Raw genomic sequence first — 20,723 nt, forward strand, 5'->3', positions numbered from 1 at the left:
TCCACAGGAAAAGAAAATATAAGGAAAGTGGGGGTCAAATCCTTAGTATTTTTAATTTTCTAAGTTCTCAAGGAAACAGGAGGAAAGGACAACATCAAGTTCTTCAGAGACATCATTACACAATTCCAGAAGCAGATGGAATGCAGTGCCAGAAGTGAAATATGTGAAAGAATCACATAGAAAGACAAAGACAAAGCTGGTGGAAATAAGAATATCACTCTAGAGCACTGGGTGTTGTGTAAGACTGATGAATCACAGACCTGTACCCCTGAAACAAATAATACATTGTATGTTAATTTAAAAAATTAAAAAATAAAAAATAAAAAAAGAGTATCACTCTAGCAAGAGGACAGTCAAACTAAATTCAAGGAAACTGTCAATCAACCCTGAAAAATCAACAGCTCTATGCATTATTTCTCTATAAAACCTCTTATAAATTAATAGCACCCAGTTTTCACATGGCAATTTTTATTTTCTTTTATGCTTAAGTAACAATGTAAAAACATATTTCTAATGCCATCGTCCTACTTCAAAACAGTGAATATTTTCATTAATAAAGGATAAATCACATTTGAAAAGGCCCATTTGCTAATAAATGACCATTTAATCCCTTCCTTTCCACCACCCCTTTCCCTTCCAGAGCAATTGCGTTGGGCTGAATCAGGTAAACATCAGCACTGGAGTAGGTAGGAGAGATACAGTGACCCAGGGAAGGCCATTCATGAATAAATAGAGGCAGACTGTCCCCAATGAGTTGGGAGTTCAAATGGGGTCAGGAAGATGCCTGCATGGACAGGGGTGGAACCAAAAGGAGATTAATTATAGACAAAGAAATTGATCAAGTAAATTATATTAAGTATAATGGAAGCCAAGATTCTCACCTTCAGAAAAGGCAGGTACAAGAGGAAAAGAAGACAACTAGAATGAACCCTGGTGTTAAATTGCTGATTTCTGTCCATGACAGTCTGGGAGCACCAAGGTCCAATAGTGATGACCACACCCAGAGTCCTTAAGTTGGTTTCAAAATACCATTCTCCACTTACAGAAAACTGGGCTTCTTTAAAAAAATACCTGATTGCAGGGCTGGGACAGGGAAAATTAAGTATAAATCTGGAACAATCTGTGGTACAAGAAAGTAAAAGGAAGTACTAAGAAAAAAATGAGCACATGTCAAAAGAACAAAACAGCCACTAAATTTTATAGTGACTCACTGAGTAAAATAGGAAACCATACTAACACAAATAAATAAAGACTAATAAAAAATGACTGGGATTAACACTGTTTCAAAATATCTCCTCATAAATTATTAATCACAAAGGAGAAAAAGTAAAGAGTGGAGAAGTGGGGCAGACAGCACTTAATCAAGAGATCAAAGCGAGGATCTATCTAATGGGACAAATTGAAACCAAGCATGACCTGACAGGATGCAATTAGAAAACCACAGCAACACTTGTGTCATATTCCTACCAAATTTGTAAAGCCTGAATCTAACCATGAGGGAACACAAACCCAAATGGAAGGAAAATTTTACAAAATAACTGTCCCAATGTTCTTCAAAGTATCAAGGTCAACAAAAGACCAGGAAAGACTGAGGAACTATACCAAATAGAAGGAGATGAAACAGACATTACAACTGAATGCTATGAATAATTTGGAGTGTTTTCTTTTGCTATTCCCAACTTGATCTATAGATTCAATGCAAATCCAATCAAAATCCCAGCAGAGCATATGACTCTTGGATCTCAAGGTCATGAGGTTCAAGCCCCTCATTGGGCACAGAGCTTACTTTAAAAAAACAAAACAACAACAAATTATTGGGACAACTGGCAAAATAGGATTGAGGTTTGAGGATTAAATGACAGTAACATACCAATCTCAATTTCCTGATTTTGATGACTAGATTATAGTTCTATAACCGGAATGCTTGTTTGTAACACCTACAAACTAAAGTATGGGCTATGGGCATTATGTCAAACAGTCCATAAAGTTCTTTGGGGGCGCCTGGGTGGCTCAGTCGGTTAATGGTCTGCCTTCGGCTCGGGTCATGGTCCCACGGTCCTGGGACTGAGCCCCACGCTGGGCTCCCGGCTCAGAAGGGAGCCTGCCTGGCAGTCTCTCAACAATCATCAACCAATACTACAAAAGGTAAAAACGAGACAAGACAGCCCACCTCTCTTAAACCAAACAACATAATGACATGACAGAATTAGCAGATAAGAACTTTAAAACAACTATTACTTCAAATACGTTTAAGATAAAGAAGGGGCGCCTGGCTGGCTCAGTTAGTAGCGCATGTGACTCTTGATCCTGGGGTTGTGGGTTCGAGCCCCATGTTGGGTATAGGGGTCACTTGAAAAAAAAGTTAAAGAAAAAAGAGATAAAAAATACATTATCTAAACTTTAAAAAATTCACTTGTTGGTCTTTTTTCATAAATGACATGAACTGGCTATGTAGAAAATCTTTAACAACTGACAAAAAAAATTCCTGGAACTAATAAGTAATTATAGCAAGGTTACAGGATACAATGTGAATATATTAAAGTCCATCACATTCCAAATACCAGCAATGAACAAGTAGAATTTGAAATTAAATTTATATTAGCACCCCAAAAAACAGAAATACTTAGATATAAACCTAACAAAATATGTACAAGATCTGTATGAGGAAAACTACAAAAATCTGATGAATGAAATCGAAGAATTAAATAAACGGAGGTATTTCATGTTCATGGGAAAGATTCAATAATGTCATGATGTCAGTTCTTCCCAACTTGATCTATAGATTCAATGCAAATCCAATCAAAATCCCAGTAAATCATTTTGTGGTACCAACAAATTGATTCTAAAATTTATTTAGACAGGAAAAAACCCAGGAACAGCCAATACAATATTAAAGGAAAAGAACAAAGTTAAGAGACTGACACTACCCAACTTCATAAATTACTATACAGCTACAGTAATCAAGATACTACAATACTGGTCAAAGAACAGAGATTAATGGAACAGAATAGAGAACCCAGCAACAGACCCAACTAGTCAAGTGATCTCTGACAATGAAACAAAGACCTTTCAATAAATGGTGCTTCAACAATCTGTATGCAAATAAATCTAGACTCTTCACAACAATTAACTCAGAATGGATAACAGACCTAAATGTAAAATGCAAAATACAAAACTATAACTGGCTTAGAAGATAACACAGGAGGAAAAACCTAAATGACCTTAAGTATGGTGATGACCTTTTAGATACAACACCAAAGGCACAATGCCGGGAAGAAAGAAATGGTAAGCTGGACTTCATTAAAATTAAAAAATTCTGCTCTGCAAAAGATAATGTCAAGAGTATGAACAGACAAGCCACAGAACTGGGAGAAAATCTTCGCAAAAGACCTATCTGATGAAGTACTGTTACCCAAAATATTCAAAGAACACTTAAAACTCAACAAGAAAACAACCCAATTAAAATATGGGCCAAAGACCATAACAGATACCTCACCAAAGAGATATGGCTAATAAACATGAAAATATGCTCCACATCGTATGTTATTAGGGAAATCAAAATTAGATAATGAAATGCTACACACCTATTAGAATGGCCAAAATCTAAAACACTGACGCCAAATGCGGGCAAGGATCTAGAGCAACAGAAACTCATTCACTGCTGGTAGGATTGCAAAATGGTACAACCACTTTAGAAGACACTGTGTTGTTTCTTAGAAAATTAAATGCACTCTTACCATATGATCCAGCAACCATTTCCTTGGTATTTACCCAAAGGAGTTGAAAACATGTCTACACAAAAACCTACACATGGATGTTTATAAACCTATACAGCTTTATTCATAATTACCAAAATGTGGAAGCAAAAAAGATGTTCTTCAGTCGGTGAACACATAAACTGGTATATCAATGCAATCTTTATTCAGCATTAAAAAGCAGTGAGCTATGAAGCCACAAAAAAACATGGAATAATCTTAAAGAATATTACTAAGTGAAAGTAACAGCCAATATAAAAAGGCTATATCCTGTACGGTTCCAAATATAGGACATTCTGGAAAAGGCAAAACTACAGACAGTAAAAAAAAAAAAAAGAAGAAAATCAGTGGTTGTCAGGCGTTGGGGAACACAGAGATGAGCAGGCACAGCACATAGGATTTTAGGGCAATAAAGACACTCTGTATGAGATTAATGGATAATATGGCATTATACATTTGTCCAGATCCATAAAATGTGTAACACCAAGAGTGGGCCATAATGTAAACTCTGGACTTTGGGTAATTACTTCAATATAGAATCTTAAATTAATTGTAACAAATGTACCACTCTGGTGGGGGATGTTGATAATGGAGGAGTCTATGCATGTGTGGGGGGAGGGATTGTATAGGGGAAATACCTGTTCCTTCACTTCTATTTTTCTGTGTAATTAGAATTGTTCTAAAAAAAATCTTAATTAAAAAAAAAAAATCTTTGGTTGGATTTAAGAGATTAGATAATGCAGAAAAAATCAGTGAACTTGAAGACACAGCATACTTTCTGAAGAGACAGTGGAAAGGGTGTTTAAAAAAAGTCTCAAAGGCCTACAGGAAAATGTCAAGAATCTAACATACATGTAATTGGAGTCCAAAAAAGGGACCCAAAACATTTTTTTGAAGGAATGACCGACACTTTTTCCCAACACAATAAATTATATGCCTAAAAAAACATTCAACCAGGGCGCCTGGGTGGCTCAGTTGGTTAAGCGGCTACCTTTGGCTCAGGTCATGATCCCAGGGTCCTGGGATCGAGTCCCGCATCGGGCTCCCTGCTCAGCGGGGAGCCTGCTTCTCCCTCTCCCTGCCTCTCTGCCTACTTGTGCTGTCAAATAAATAAAATCTTAAAAAAAAAAAAAAAAAAAAAAAACATTCAGCTAACATTAAGCTATTAAAAAAAGAAAGAAAGAAAGAAAAAAAAAGGACGCCTGGGTTAAGTGTCTGCCTTTGGCTCGGGTCATGATTCCAGGGTCCTGGGATCAAGCCCCGCATCCGGCTCCTTGCTCAGCAGGGATCCTGCTTCTCCCTCTGCCGGCTACTCCCCCTACTTGTGCATGCACGCACTCTCTCTCTCTGACAAATAAATAAATCTTAAGTAAATAAATAAATAACACCAAGGCATTAATACAATTGAGCTGCTGAAGAAAGTGATAAAAGGATTATCCTGAAAACATGTAGAGAAAAAAAAAAGATATTACATACAGAAAAACTAACGTAAGAATGACCTTATAAAATATTATTACACATTATATTACGATATGAGTATAGTATAATTTGAAGGTAGGCTGTCTTAAGTTAAAGACCAAACACCTAAAAACATAAAAAAGAGAAGCACAGCTAATATGCCACGGTGGAGATAAAATGGAATGCTAAAAATACTCAAACTATGAAAACAATGAATCATGGTATCTTACTACAACAGGATACCACAGCAATGAAAACAATGAATGACTGCTTACATATTAACATATAACTTTTATTTTTTAAATTTATTTAAATTCAATTAATTAACATATAGTGTATTATTAGTTTCAGAGGTAGAATTCACGGATTCATCAGTCTTATGTAACACCCAGTGCTCATTAGATCATGTGCCCTCCTTAATAACATACATAACTTAAAGAGGGTACTAAATAAAAAGCAAATCACTGAAAAATATTTCACTTTTTAAAAGTTTAATACAATGTAAATCTAAACCATACAGTTTGGAGTTATGTGCTAATATGGTAAAACAATAAAGAAACAAGAGTATGATAAACAAAATTTAAAACAGTGTTAACTCTGAAGGCAAAGGGGAAATGTACACAGGGTTTTCAAAAATAAAAATGTTCAGGGGCACCTGGGTGGCTCAGTTGGTTAAGTGTCTAACTCTTGATTTCAATTCAGGTCATGATCTCACGGGTCATGGGATCAAGCCCCATGTCAGGCTCCACACTCAGCGGTAAGTCTGCTTGAGGATTCTCTCCCTCTGCCCCTCCCCCGACTCTCTAAAATAAAATGTTTAAAAAATAAAAAATAATAAAAGTGTTCTATTTCTTAAACTGGATTTATGTTTTATTACTATTATTCAAAGATTATCCATGTTAAAAAACATTCTTTTACAACCATCCAATATTTTTGTAAATGACAACATTAACCTTAAAACCTTTCACTGGCTCTGGAATAGAAGTCTCCATTTGTAAAAGGTATCTCTGTACAGAGATTCCTGTTTCCTTTATGATTCTTCCGTGTTAACTAGAGTTTCCATCATTAACAGGAAGGTCACACAATTCTTCCTTCAGTGCTCAGAAGGAATAATCACAAAGATACTAAATGAAAATGGCAAGGTCCAGATTAGCAGATAAAGTATGTTACTTCTATAAAAGAAAACCAAAATAATATACTCAGTCACTTGTGTAGATAGAAGATATCTGAAAGAATATATTTAGAAACTGGGAAGAAGAAAGGGTTGCTGAGAGGGAATGGAAGAAGACTTTTTATTATCTCCATTCTGAATTGTACTTTGTGAATAATACCTACTAAAAAAATGTCTGATTTTTTTTTTTTTAATCACTTTGGTCTAGGCAGGTAAAACTACAAAACAAATGAGCAATCCCACTGTCCTAATAACTTGTTCAAGTGAAATAATTAAAAATAAAATTATGCATTAAGGATGTGAAAAACTATGTGTATTTCAAATATTTTTACATGAAAAGGCCAACTTAAATAACAAAATCTATCCAAAAGAAAATTGCAATCTTCGCTTAAGAACTTCAAAAACGAAAATGTGTCTTTCAGATTTTTCCTAATTATGTCTTAACATTTCAAAGACAGCAACCTGGAAGTTTAAATACACATCCTTGCCAAATGTTACTTCAGAAATACAGCTGATAACATTTTTATGACAATTATATGTTGGCTTTACACAGACAATGTGCTTATGAAAAATTTAAATTATCAGATAAAGGTTATATGACTTGTCCAAGTTGCAAAACTAGACAATGGCAAACCTATGCCTGGAATAGGGAGCCCACTAATCCCCATACAGTGCTTTCTCAAATACATCATAATGGTTTAAATACATTAGATACAGTCTGTCCTTTAAAACTACTCTTACTGGGGCCCTGCATGGCTCAGTCAGTTAAGAGTCTGCCTTCAGCACAGGTCATGATCCCAGGGTCCTGGGATCGAGCCCCCCATCAGGCTCCCTCATCAGCAGGGCATCTGCTTCTCCCTCTCATGTTGCCCCTCCCCCTGCTCATGCTTGCACTCTCTCTCTCTCTCAAATAAAAATAAAATCTTTAAAAAAATAATTTTTTTAAAATTTAAAAAATAGGGGCGCCTGGGTGGCTCAGTTGGTTAAGCAACTGCCTTTGGCTCAGGTCATGATCCTGGAGTCCCGGGATCGAGTCCTGCATCGGGCTCCCTGCTCAGCAGGGACTCTGCTTCTCCCTCTGACCCTCCTCCCTCTCATGCTGTCTCTCATTCTCTCTCTCTCAAATAAATAAATAAAATCTTTAAAAAAATAAAAAAAAATCTTAAAAAAATAAATAAATAAAATAAAATAAAATTTAAAAAATAAAACACAAGAACAAACTCTTACTATTGTTGCAAACACAACCCCACCAATCCAGTATTCAAGGCCTTAACCTTAGGAGGCCTGTTTTAGCTCGCTTCATTTACTATGGAGTAGATAAAATTTCAGATGCTAAACCAATTCATTATTTCTTTTCACTTTTTAAAATCCAGTATTTTTAAGAACCTACACATAAACACACTACCAGGCACTGTGGCAATAAAGATAAATATAACTGACATACTTAAGTATTGTGATCAGATTCAAACAAAGCCAGATGAGAAGTGCATTAAATATCTACAGAAGGTACAGTCCTAACAGGAAAAACATTAAGGATATTCAGAATAGAATGAAAGAAGTAAATAACAGATCAGTTGAATAAACTCAATTGGTATATCAACAAAACAGAAGTCGGCTGTAACTTGAATGTGGAGACTAACCTATTGCGAACAATGACAAAGAGGTTTAAAAAAAAACCTTTTGGACTACCAATTATAAACTATAAAAAAAGATTATAGTCAGTGTCCTCACCAGAGGCCTTCTGAATCATTAAAAGAAAATTAGCCTGGGGCGCCTGGGTGGCTGAGTTGGTTAGGCGACTGCCTTTGGCTCAAGTCATGATCCTGGAGTTCTGGGATCGGGTCCCGCATCGGGCTCCCTGCTTGGCAAGGAGCCTGCTTCTCCCTCCGACCCTCTCCCCTCTCGTGTACTCTCTCTCTCTCTCATTCTCACTCTCTCAAATAAATAATCTTAAAAAAAAAAGAAAAAAAGAAAAAAAGAAAATTGGCCAGCAGAGAACATAACATCAGAATTTGCAAAAAATGCTCAAAACCAAAATTACTTGAGATGACTTAAGTGCATTCTTACCAGGTAAGCATTTTTCATGCAGGAAAGGAAACTGAAGAAATAAATAATAGAAATTAATTATTATAGAAATGTCTTAGAAAATCAAATCTTTAGTATTAATGTTTATGATATTTTTGCATATTTAGTTTACATATTTGTAACATGTACGACAATTTGGCCTATTAGGGTAAAAGTTCAGCCTAATAATTCCAATTTAAAACATGTAATTTAGAATTTAGACTTGTGATTTTAATCTGATTTTTACTATAAGCAACACCAAAACTTAAGTTATAAAGATTTATCATATTTATAAAGTTTAATTTATTATATATTTAATATTTAACATTTGTGAAGGTCTGTCAGAAAATTGAACTACTTGACAATTAGTGAATATACTTAAAAGCTATTTAAATGATTTAAAATTTTAACTAAATTTGTAAAAGGAATAAAATATAACAAAGGTCCCTTTTTTTTTTTTTTTTAAAGATTTTATTTATTTGACAGAGAGAGACACAGCGAGAGAGGAAACACAAGCAGGGGCAGAGGCAGAGGGAGAAGCAGGCCTCCCGCGGAGCAGGGAGCCCGATGCGGGGCTCGATCCCAGGACCCTGGGAACATGACCTGAGCTGAAGGCAGATGCTTAACGACTGAGCCACCCAGGCGCCCCCAAAGGTCCCATTTTCAAAGATAGCTTAAATTCATTATATTTATCTTAAAAATAAGATTTGTAGGTTGAACTTTAAAACTTAACGAAAGTGAGGGATTTATATTAATTTTAACAAACTATGTACTAATTCTCAAAACCAAAGGAACTACAGAATCTTTTCTGTTTTTTAAAAAACACCACCTCCGAGGATACCAAATCCAAGTAGTCTTACTCATCCTTCAATACCTGAGTCAAATTCTCCCTTTTCCATAGAAGCATCTATCCTATTCTATTCTATACTAGATAAAAAAAAATAAATTTGTCTCTACCATTCAAATTGCTAATTTATTCTAGTCTAGTAGTGCAACCTATAATGAAAAACACTCTTTTAGAAACTTAGATCTCCTATCCAAGATCATAAGCACTCTCAGAACATGGATCCTCTCTTACACTACTCTTTATCTCTAAGAGTACCTCCTATAAGGCAATCCTAATATATAGTAACGATTGGTGGTTGATTAACAGAATTTTAGTAATCATGAGTTTCTTTTTAAATGCACTATTTACCTCTGTTACATCCCAATGATGTAAAAACTGATCCAAGTCGGTGAGGTAAAGCAGCACAGGGGAAAGCTGTGTCTGGATGACATGAGGAACTCCTCGAAGGCTCTGGAGCCAAGTCAACTCCTCTTTTGAAAACCCTAATTTGGAAATAAAGACAATAAAAAATCACAAAGCAAATGACATTCCTCATATTTTTCAAAAACAGAGGTTAACATGTACCTTCAAGTTAAATTCTTCTTCATGCTACTTTGTTTTCTTTGAATTTCTTCATTTCATATATTTTAAAAAAATGAATTGCTAGCAATGGAGGCAGTAAAATTCATACAATTATGTACACAAAGAATGTGATCTGGCCCAATATATGATACAGCAAGAAACAGGTTTTACCCCTTATATTAGGAACTTTACCACTTTTACTTTAAAAAAAATGTGAAAGGCATACACTTTCCCCATACTGGTAGGTTTAAAACAGCAAATCAACAAGTAAAATGATGTATGATTTCATACATATACTATCTCTATATTTTCTTATATAATAGCCCTTCAAGTGTTTTAAAACCACTCTATCCCTCCTAAACCTTTCTGGATTTTTTAAATAATACATGTGTAGTTCCTTTAACCATACCTTATACAACAAAATTTGATTCTCTTACCACCCCTATTACATTTGGTCTAACCCTCATCCACAACCTGACAGTCTCTCCTGAGAAGACAGTGCTCAGAATGATCAGAATACCGGCAATGTGGTCTGCTTTGATGTTCAGATCACTGTTATTTCCAGGACACAGCTGAAAGAGTCCTCATGTAGTTTGATGGCCACATCACACTACTGACTCCTAATGAGCTTTCCAAAACCACTAAACCTTCTGACTGTACTACTATTAAAACATGAAGTCTGTGCCTCCCATCTCAAATGTGCATATCCAAAACTATCAAATAAACTCATTTATCTTGTATGCAGTCGTTATCTTGCTGTATTTAGCTCATTACCAGCACTTGTCAAGTTCTTTTTGGAGTCTGACTTAACCTATCCATTAAGTTTCCTAACTTCAAGTCTTCAGAAAATTTCAAATAATCTCATCTTCATCATTTAAATATAAAACAGAAATGCTGAAATAGTACAATCATTTAAAACAATAGTAATACTTACACAGATAGCTTACATTTATAGATTCATCTTACTAATTTTGCTTTGAGAGCTAACGGAATGTAGAAAATGGCTAATCGAAACCTGATGTACATTTCTATCAGGTGGAACATTTTAAACATGTTTAAGATGGATATTTGTTCACCAATTTTTTTAAAGTATGCAATGGGGTTTGCATCTGGCTATCTGAAAAAGTCAAGTAGGGGCTCCTGGGTGGTTCAGTCCGTTAAGTGTCTGCCTTTGGCTCAGGTCATGATCCCAGGGTCCTGCTCAGCAGGGAGCCTTCTTCTCCCTCTGCCCCTCCCCCCACTTGTGCTCGTGCTCTCTCTCTCGCTCTCACTTTCAAATAAAATCTTAAAATTTTTTTGAAAAAGAGTTAAGTATAACCAATTCACTGTAAACCACGATAATAAAGTTGAGAAATAAGACCAAGAAAGAAAAATATAATCACGTGATATTCAAATAATCCCCAGAGTACGTGTACTCTAGAGAGTTTTAAACATAAATCATGTATATCCCTGCCTCAAGAACCCGACAATAGAGAGTACAAATATTCCTTCAAAGATTTTCAATTAGTCAATAAAAATCATTTCAAGATAGATTATTTATCATCTTCAAAACTTAGACCCAAACAGCTAAGACAATGTATCTTAGGAGAATTTTCATGCTAGGTTTTGCCTTTCCTTAATTTGGCAGGTGAATGTCTTTACCTGTAAGTGTTGAAAATAAGAAGCTGAAATAGTCCACATCACTCATCAACCAGTCTGTAACTGAATACTTCCATCCAGAAAATGATGATCTATAATAAACAATGGGAGAATTATTACCAGAAGTGACTGAGTTGAAGACTCTTTAGAAAAATAGCACATTATATAACAATTTTTCTTTATTGAAAACAAATCTGCATCAATAACTTAAAAACCCAGAGTATATATTCACTTTATATGTAAAGGCTCAAGTACCATAATATGGAAAATTTAACTTCTAACATATTTATATTTATGTAAAGTTTTCATAAAAAAGCATAATTGGTCCATATATATGGTGTAACTTAGAAAATTTCCACACCACTTGAAAATCAGACTCTAAGGAGCCAAAATTAAGTCTTGCTTTTTAGTAGTAGGTATGGCTGCTACTTGATTTTTATAGTCTTACCTTGCTTACATTTTAAATGAGCTAAGTTTAAACAAACTCCAGCTTCCTACCTAACTAAATAAAAACTGTCTTGATTAGGTAAAGAATATTCCTTGTAAAGCCACTCTACGATAACTGTGTGTTCCTATACTTCGCAAAGCTGTAACTGGGCCTACTTCGTAATAGTGCAGCTCAAGTATTGGTAGGGTACTTAGGGAATAGCTAAATGTAAAGCAGCTTCTCATTAAATGAGGATTATCTGGTTCCTGCTCTGGGATCAGTTTCCAGTGATTCCTTTAAAAACTCTCTTCAAGTTAAGGCTAAAGAAAAAGCAAATTTCAGCCTTAGATATGGAAAGAAAAAGGGGTGGGAGGATGCTGAGAACGATCAGATCCAACAAGCTACAAATTTTATCACAGCTATCCAAATAAAATATCTGACAAAATTAGGAGTTTCTAATTCAACTAAAAGCACTTAATTATTTTTACTGTTAAAATAGTTGTGTTTATATTTATTAATATTCTTTAAATTTGGGGAGTTTAAATAATGGAAATACCTTTCTGAGTATTATTCCCACAGTAAGGAAAGGACTGTAGAGGGAATATCAAAAGGTAAGAGTTTACAAGAAAGTCAGAAATGCACAATGGAAAGGAGTACAAAATGGTAGTTAGAAAGCAAATAGGCTTTTGAACCCAGGGGAAGGGGGGGGTCAACTGTGCCATCCAGTGGCTAAAAGAGGTAGCAAATCCGTTTAAGAGTCCACTTTGAACAAATGATAAGCAACATAGCATAATGTCCTTAAAATTATAACCATATGTACTGTCCAAGCCAGAATACTTCTGAGAGTAAGATGGGGCAAAAGAAGTAAAGTGAATCTGTTCCTGGCAGAGCAGGTCATATATTCACCACTTAAAACCCAAGCCAAATTTCTTAGTCCCAAAATTTCTCCCTTGTTAAAGATTTTTATCTAACAACGCAGATTACCTCTCAACATTTATGTCTTATGTGTCCCAATCTAGCTGTAAATAAACTAGGGGCAGAAAGGGTTGGGAATGAGCAAAAGCAAATGGAAAAATACAAGCAGAATGCTATGGGGTGAAAAGTCAAACTCTAAAAAACTGTAAGTGGGCAATAAAAAAGGTAGGGGCAACAACTCTATACCTTCCAAAAGATAAAATGTATACAAACAGTTTTCACTGGATGGGTTTTTCACACATGGAACAAACTATATTCTTTGGGGTGAACTCACTCTGATAAAGACAAACGGCGTCAGAACTACAAAACCTAAATTGAACCTATCTCACAATCCAATTAATGTAATAAAAAAAATCAGAATTAAAGGACTATTTCAGGAAAATTAATCTGGCAATACTGCACAAGATAGATGGGATATTATAATAGTACAGGTAGACGATTATAAAAAACAGTGACTTTATAGTCATGGTCAAGGAGAAAAAGGGCTATTTTGAAGTAAAAAAAAACAGGTATGAAATAACCCAGCATTATGTCTGAAGGAAATAAACATTGTTAAATTCTGAATCTAGGAATTGATACAATGATAATGTCATTGGTCCAAGAAAGTTGAGAAGTCCTAATTTTGTATTATTTTTTTTTTTTTTTTTTTTTTTAAAGATTTTATTTATTTATTTGAGAGAGAGAGAATGAGAGACAGAGAGCATGAGAGGGAGGAGGGTCAGAGGGAGAAGCAGACTCCCCGCCGAGCAGGGAGCCCGATGCGGGACTCGATCCCGGGACTCCAGGATCATGACCTGAGCTGAAGGCAGTCGCTTAACCAACTGAGCCACCCAGGCGCCCTTTTGTATTATTTTTTAAAAGAGAGATTAGTTTGGGGGCGCCTGGGTGGCTCAGTCGGTTAAGCGGCTGCCTTCGGCTTGGGTCATGATCCTGGGGTTCTCGGATAGAGCCCCACATCGGGCTCCCTGCTCAGTGGGGAGCCTTCTCCCCTGCCTGCCATCCCCCCGATTATGCGCACACTCTCTCTCTCCCTCGCTCTCTCTGTGTCACATAAAATCTTAAAAAAAAAAAAAAAAACTGGTTTGAATGAGAACAATACATCTACAGAAAGAGAAGTCTACCTAAATAGACTCTGCTAAAAAGCAAAATTTAACTTGGCCGACTTTTAACTACAATGACAATCTGCTGTTAATGATTATGAAGCCCGGGGCGCCTGGGTGGCTCAGTTGTTAAGCGTCTGCCTTCGGCTCAGGTCTTGATCCCAGTGTCCTGGGATCGAGCCTTACATCAGGCTCCCTGCTCGATGGGAAGCCTGCTTCTCCCTCTCCCACTCCCCCTGCTTGTGTTCCTGCTCTCACTATCTCTCTGTCAAATAAATAAAATCTTAAAAAAAAAAAGATTATGAACCCCTACTATTATTTGTAAATTCATTTTCTTAACAGTTACCACAAATCTCCACAAGAAATAAAATTTGAAAACATCCTTGACAAAAATTATTAAGCAAAGTGAATCATAACTAATGTTGATAAAGCCATTAAATATAGCTTTCAAGGAGAATCAGTTTCAAGAAGTGTTCAAAAGGTTAATTTAAATCAATTTTAAAACAGATCCTTCACGAGTTATATCAAAGGAACAGAGTGCCCTCTACTGGAAGTTAATAAACACAAAACCACTTCAGGAGCAGAAAAAGAACATCTAATTTTTTTAAAGGCCTAACACTGAATAATTGCTTACTAGACAAGGAGCAGGATTTTTGTTCCCCTAGGAAAGGAAAACATGGGAAACTAATAAATGCTTAAAATACTTAGAAATAAGACCAAGTCGTTCTCTAATGCACGTGCACACAGAAATGTAACACTGAATTTTCACATATAAACATGCTGCAGATAGCGCTCTTTTGCTAAAAGAAAAGGTTATCATCAGTTATGAATCGCACTTTAGGTGACTAGATTCCAACATATGTCCTATACTGGTAAAAAGAGACTGTCAAAGAAGCTAAAGAAAGTCTACTAATAGAGTGAGCTACTCCTACTTAACTGGGCTAGATTTGTATGTATAAGAAAACACAAGGAAGTCAGTCTTTAAATTCTTTAGGTACAGCCTAGATTTCAATTTCTGCCTAAAACCATATTAGACCCTGTCCATGAGCCGCAATCAGTAATAAACACTACTGAATACTAAAAATATTATGCCTGGGGCGCCTGGGTGGCTCCACTGGTTAAGTGTCTGCCTTTGGCTCAGGTCGTGATCTCAGGGTCCTGGGATCCAGCCCCTCACTGGGCTCTCTGCTTGCCCTGAGCCTGCTTCACCCTCTCCTTCTGCCCCTCCCCCTACTTGTGCTCTCTCTTGCTCTTTCTCATGAATAAATAAAATCTATAGGAATGCCTGGGTGGCTCAGTCAATTAAGTGATTAAGCATCTGCCTTTGGCTCAGGTCATGATCCCAGGGTCCTAGAACAGAGTCCCACATCGGGCTCCTTGCTCAGCGGGGAGCCTGCTTCTCCCTCTGCCTGCGCTCCCCCTGCTTTGTGCGCGCTCTCTCTCTGACAAATAAGTAAAAAATCTTAAAAAAAAAAAATCTTTTAAAAATAAATAAATAATAAGTAAAAATAAAAATATTATTCCTAAAATACAAACACAATGTGTTTAAGGATACTTTGAACACTTGCAATATGAAACACTATTAATTGGTTATAAAACATTTAAGAGTAGGGGTGCCTGGGTGGCTCAGTCGGTTAAGCATCTGCCTTCAGCTCAGGTCATGATCCCAGGGTCCTGGGATCAAGTCTCTCATCAGGCTCCCTGCTCAGTGGGGTGTCTGCTTCTCCCTCTCCCTCTCCCCCCTGCTCGTGCATGCGCACGCTCTCTCTGAAATAAACAGTAAATGTCTAGTAATCTAAAAAAAAGAAATTTAAGAGTAAAATGATACAGCCACTGTGGAATACAGTATAGCAATTCCTCGAAAAATTAGAGAATTACCATGTGATCCAGCAATTCCACTTCTGGGTATATAGCCAAAAGAATTAAAAGGACTCAAACAGGTATTTGTACACCAATGTTCAAAGCAGCATTATTCTCAATAGCCAAAAGACGGAAACAACCAAGTGTCCATCAACAGATAAACAAAATGTAGTATATACATATAATGGAACATTAAGTCAGCTTTTTTTTTTTTTTAAGATTTTATTTAGTTATTTGACAGAGAGAGATAGCCAGAGCAGGAACACAAGCAGGGGGTGTGGGGGAGGGAGAAGCAAGCTCCCCGCCGAGCAGGGAGCCTGATGCGGGGCTCGATCCCAGGACCCTGGGATCATGACCTGAGCCGAAGGCAGATGCCTAACGACTGAACCACCCAGGCACCCCTAAGTCAGCCTTTAAAAGGAAGTTTTGATATATGATACAACATGAATGAACCTTGAAGAGTTATGCTGAGTGAAATAAGCAAGACACAAAAGGACAAATATTGTATGATTATACTTATATGAGGTACCTAGAATAATCAAAAGCATGAAGATAGAATAGTGGTTACTAAGGGCGCCTGGGTGGCTCAGATGGTTAAGCATCTGCCTTCGGCTCAGGTCATGATTGCAGGGGCCTGGGCTCGAGCCCCACGTCGGGCTCCTGGCTCGGCAGGGAGCCTGCTTCTCCCTCTCCCTCTGTCTCCCCCCCTGCTCATGCTCTCTCTCTCTGTGTCTCAAATGAATAAATTTTTAAAAAATCTTAAAAAAAAAAAAAAAAAGAATAGTTGTTACTAAAGGGCTGGGGGCAGGGGGAATGAGGAGTATTGTTTAATGCATGCAGAGTTTCAGTTTGGAATGATGAAAAAGTTCTGGAGATGAGGGCGGCTGGGTGGCTCAGTCAGTTGAGGGTCTGTCTTCAGCTCAGGTCGTGATCCCAGGGTCCTGGGATTGAGCCCCACACATTGGGCTCCCTGCTCAGTGGGGAGCCTGCTTCTCCCTCTCCCTCTGCTGCTCCCCATGCTTGTGCTCTCTCTCACTCTCTCTCCTGTTCTCTATCAAATAAATAAATAAAATCTTTAAAAAAAAAAAATTCGGAGATGGACAGTGGTGTTAGTTGCACAACAATGTGAAAATACTTGATGTCACTGTACAGTTTTAATTGTATACTTAAAACTGGTCAAAATGGTTAAGTTTTATATTATGTATATTCAACCACACACACACAAAAAAAGATTTCAAATGATTCCTTGTCTGAGTCCACAAACATATGTATCTCACCAGCTACATTAAATTTGTAGGTCCCTGAAAAGAAGATGTGTATCACAATTCCATAAAACAGAAGGATTTAAGCACAGTACTCTCTCACGTGCCACTGAACCCTTACTTCATGCTTTTGATAATTTCAAATCTGTATAAGTCTATACAAATATAATTATAGACAATGTCTATCTATACAAATCACTAAAAAACTTGAAACAGTCTTTCTTTAGTGAGCTTACTCTATCTAGCAGTAATATCAACAGCTTTAAGAGCAAATGAAGTTAGTAGCAGTATGTAACCTTAGAAGTGTTCTGTAGTTTACATATCGCCAGTAAAAGGCATGGGGAAAAAGACTATATACTTCAAATACAGCTCACTTGAGAATGCTACCTCATGTGCAGTATCCCAATAAGCATGGCAGCCAAACTTGAACTGAGTCTTCCCATAATACAGCAACGACTTAACCGAGAAAGTAAATCAGCAGGCAGACTGGGTAGAAAATATACAAGCTGGACCAAACGCTGCTGAGACTCTGCTGGGAGAACCACCACAGTGCCTTCTTGTGGATCTAGTGGGGTAGGTACACATATTAAGTTCATAAAAGATGAATTTATAAAGATATAAAAGATACACAGAGGTTAAATCAATAAAGATTACTTTTTACTGTGTTAAACTGAATTCCAACGTATCAACTACATAAAAAAAGTTTTATCATAAAGTGTATGTTTAACTTAAACTATTTTCTAAAGTAAAACAATGAACATAATCATTATTTTAAGATATATTTAACACTGTAATAATTCCATAATATCCAAGTGTCAGTTTGAAATAAGAACTTTGATATAAGGGTAAAGGGATTGAACACAAAGTAAAACAGTAAAAAACAAGCACTTTTGCTAAACAGTGACAGTTACAATATCAACCTAATTTAAAGCAAAAGATAATACATACAAGCAATATTGAAAAAAAAGACTTAAAAATATAACCCCAAAAAGGTGGAAGCAAACCAAATGTCCCTCACTTAATGAATGGATAAATATAAGTGAAAGATCCATATAATGGAATACCAGTACTCAGCAATAAAAAAAAAAAATAAAGTTCAGATACATGCACGCTATAGCATGCATGAATGCTGAAAACAGTACATTAAATAAAAGTAGCCAGATTCAAAAGGCCCCATATTATAATATTCCATTTATAACAAATGTTCAAAATAGGCAAATCCATAGAGACAGAAAAGTAATTTGTGTGTCAGGAGCTGGGAAGGACTACTAATGGGTATAGTTTCTTTTTGGGGTGATAAAAATATTCTGGAATCAGACAGACTGCACAACTTTGGGAATATGTTAAAAACACTGAAATGTACATTGAAAAATGGCAAATTTTATCATATGTGAACTACATCTCAATAATAAATTATATATACATATATATCCTGGTATGCTCTTATTGGTATTTTTGCTTAAAATGTGAAATAGTTCCAGAGATGAAAAAAAAAATATAAATACATGGAAGTCATACAGGATATCCATTATGATTAAGTAATTGTGCTGCCAAAGCTTCAAAGGAATTTTTTAAAAATTCCTGATCAGTTCTGAATTTGTGAACAGCAGGTGGCTGAAAAGACAATTTTAGAATCCAAGAAGCATCTACAACCACTAAACCTTCTAAAACTATCCTAATAAAAAATACTTACTATTGAAAATGAATTTACTGTTTGAAATTTTATTTTGTTTTGGCAATTTAACCATGGTATGGCCAATTTATAATAATTTAAAGGAAAGGCAAACCTAAAGCGTTCTCCTTAGAAACTTCCTTCCTAAATCAGGGTAGATCAATGGCTACCTACACAGTTAAACCCTTACCATAGATTCGCAGAGCAGAAGCTTGTAAACTTTTTAGTAATTCTCTATTTGCTCGTGCTGCCGCAGTATGGATGATATCAATAAGCTGTGTTGAGAGCTCAGGATTTCGGGAACCAAGGTGAGCAAGCTGCAATGGTAAACCAGCCAGCCAACGGGATAACACCTTACTACGATATCTAAGAAACACCAAATAAGAAAAAAATAAAGTATAATTTCCAAAGACAAGGGAAGTTTAAACAAAAAAAATTTTTTTACCTGAATATACCACAGAGTAACAAATCATCTACCAAGAACACATGTACTCATTTAAACATTTGAGAGCTTCTAAGAATGGCAGCATTGTTTACTTAGCTATAGCATTTTCCAGGGTTTTACCCACTAAATTAAAAAGACCATGTAATTTGGGGCACTATCTAAATTGTATGTTTATCTTAAAAAACACAGACACTACTACTCTACTATTTAATTGTTAGCTATTATACTATATTAACTCATTGATGCATTCAATAAACGGTGCTCCCAGACTAAATGGCTTTGAACCTGTGTTATTTTTAGTTCTTCAGTACACAGCTGACCCTTGAACAACATGGGTTTCAACTGCGTGGCTCCACTTACAAGCAGGTTTTTTTTGTTTTTTTTTTTAATAAATATATTGGAAAATTTTTTGGAGAACTGCAACAATTTGAAAACCTCACAAAGTGCATAGCCTAGAAATACTGAAAATATTATATTCTTCTTAGAAGTTAGGGTGTAACTTTAAGAATATATGTAACATAGGGGCGCCTGGGTGGCTCAGTCGTTAAGCGTCTGCCTTCGGCTCAGGTCAGGATTCCAGGTCCTGGGATCGAGCCCCACATCGGGCTCCCTGCTCCGCGGGAAGCCTGCTTCTCCCTCTCCCACTCCCCCTGCTTGTGTTCCCTCTCCCGCTGTGTCTCCCTCTGTCAAATAAATAAATAAAATCTAAAAAAAAAGAAAATATGTAACATAAATACATCTAAGAAGTCAGATGTAATTTTAAGACTATAATGTATGTAACATAAAATATGTGTATAACAACTGTTATTATCAGTAAGGCTTCTAGTCAACAGTAGGCTATTACTAAAGTTTTGGGGGAGTCAAAAGTTACACACAGATTTTTGACCGTGCGCCAGGGGGTGGGTGGGGTGGGGGTATGTGTCAGTGTCCCTAACCCCCACATTGTTCAAGGGTCAACTGTACTTGTACCTGGTAAAGCTCCAATGTCTCTTTACTCAGGTAACAGCAATCACTTTTGCTGCACCTCAAGAGCTTAATGATTTAAGCATGACCTTTTTGTCACACAGGCCTGAACTTAAGTCCCAGCTCTGTTTCCCATTAGTTATAGGACACTCACCAACTTATTTAACCTAAGCTTCAGTTTCCTCCTATAAAACGAAAGTAACAGTACCTACACCTCATAGTAGGAGTATGAGATTTAGATAAATTATGAAAAGCACCTGGTTTGTACTAAAGACTCAAATGTTTCAACTACCTATGTATGCTGAGGTATCCCCAACCCTTATCTTCTGCCTCAAGATATCTTCCTATCTGGGGCGCCTGGGTGGCTCAGTTGGTTAAGCGACTGCCTTCGGCTCAGGTCATGATCCTGGAGTCCCGGGATCGAGTCCCGCATCGGGCTCCCTGCTCGGCAGGGGGTCTGCTTCTCCCTCTGCCCCTCCCCCCTCTCATGTGCTCTCTCTCTCTCTCATTCTCTCTGTCTCAAAT

At 36.6% G+C, this 20,723-nt stretch overlaps 1 protein-coding gene across 5 annotated transcripts in view; it reads right to left on the reverse strand.

Moving 5' to 3' along the window:
- The window catches only part of TEX10 (testis expressed 10), a 61,008-nt gene that overhangs the window by 10,650 nt on the left and 29,635 nt on the right, over nt 1-20,723 (reverse strand). For 4 of the 5 annotated variants that reach the window (XR_013443778.1, XR_013443777.1, XM_078061520.1 and 1 more), the window contains exons 8-11: nt 18,981-19,156; nt 17,506-17,683; nt 11,498-11,586; nt 9,644-9,777 (exon numbers count right to left, since the gene is read on the reverse strand). Coding sequence is in view for 3 of the 5 variants with exons in the window: in XM_078061520.1 (XP_077917646.1) it covers nt 9,644-9,777; nt 11,498-11,586; nt 17,506-17,683; nt 18,981-19,156 (577 nt within the window). In the remaining 2 variants the exon portion in view is untranslated. Of the gene's footprint in view, nt 1-7,957; nt 8,483-9,643; nt 9,778-11,497; nt 11,587-17,505; nt 17,684-18,980; nt 19,157-20,723 lie in introns of those variants that run through there. The other variant, XM_078061521.1, reaches the window with a different exon arrangement.

The sequence above is a fragment of the Halichoerus grypus genome, chromosome 14 (genome assembly GCF_964656455.1).
Source record: "Halichoerus grypus chromosome 14, mHalGry1.hap1.1, whole genome shotgun sequence".
NCBI classification, from domain to species: domain Eukaryota; kingdom Metazoa; phylum Chordata; class Mammalia; order Carnivora; family Phocidae; genus Halichoerus; species Halichoerus grypus.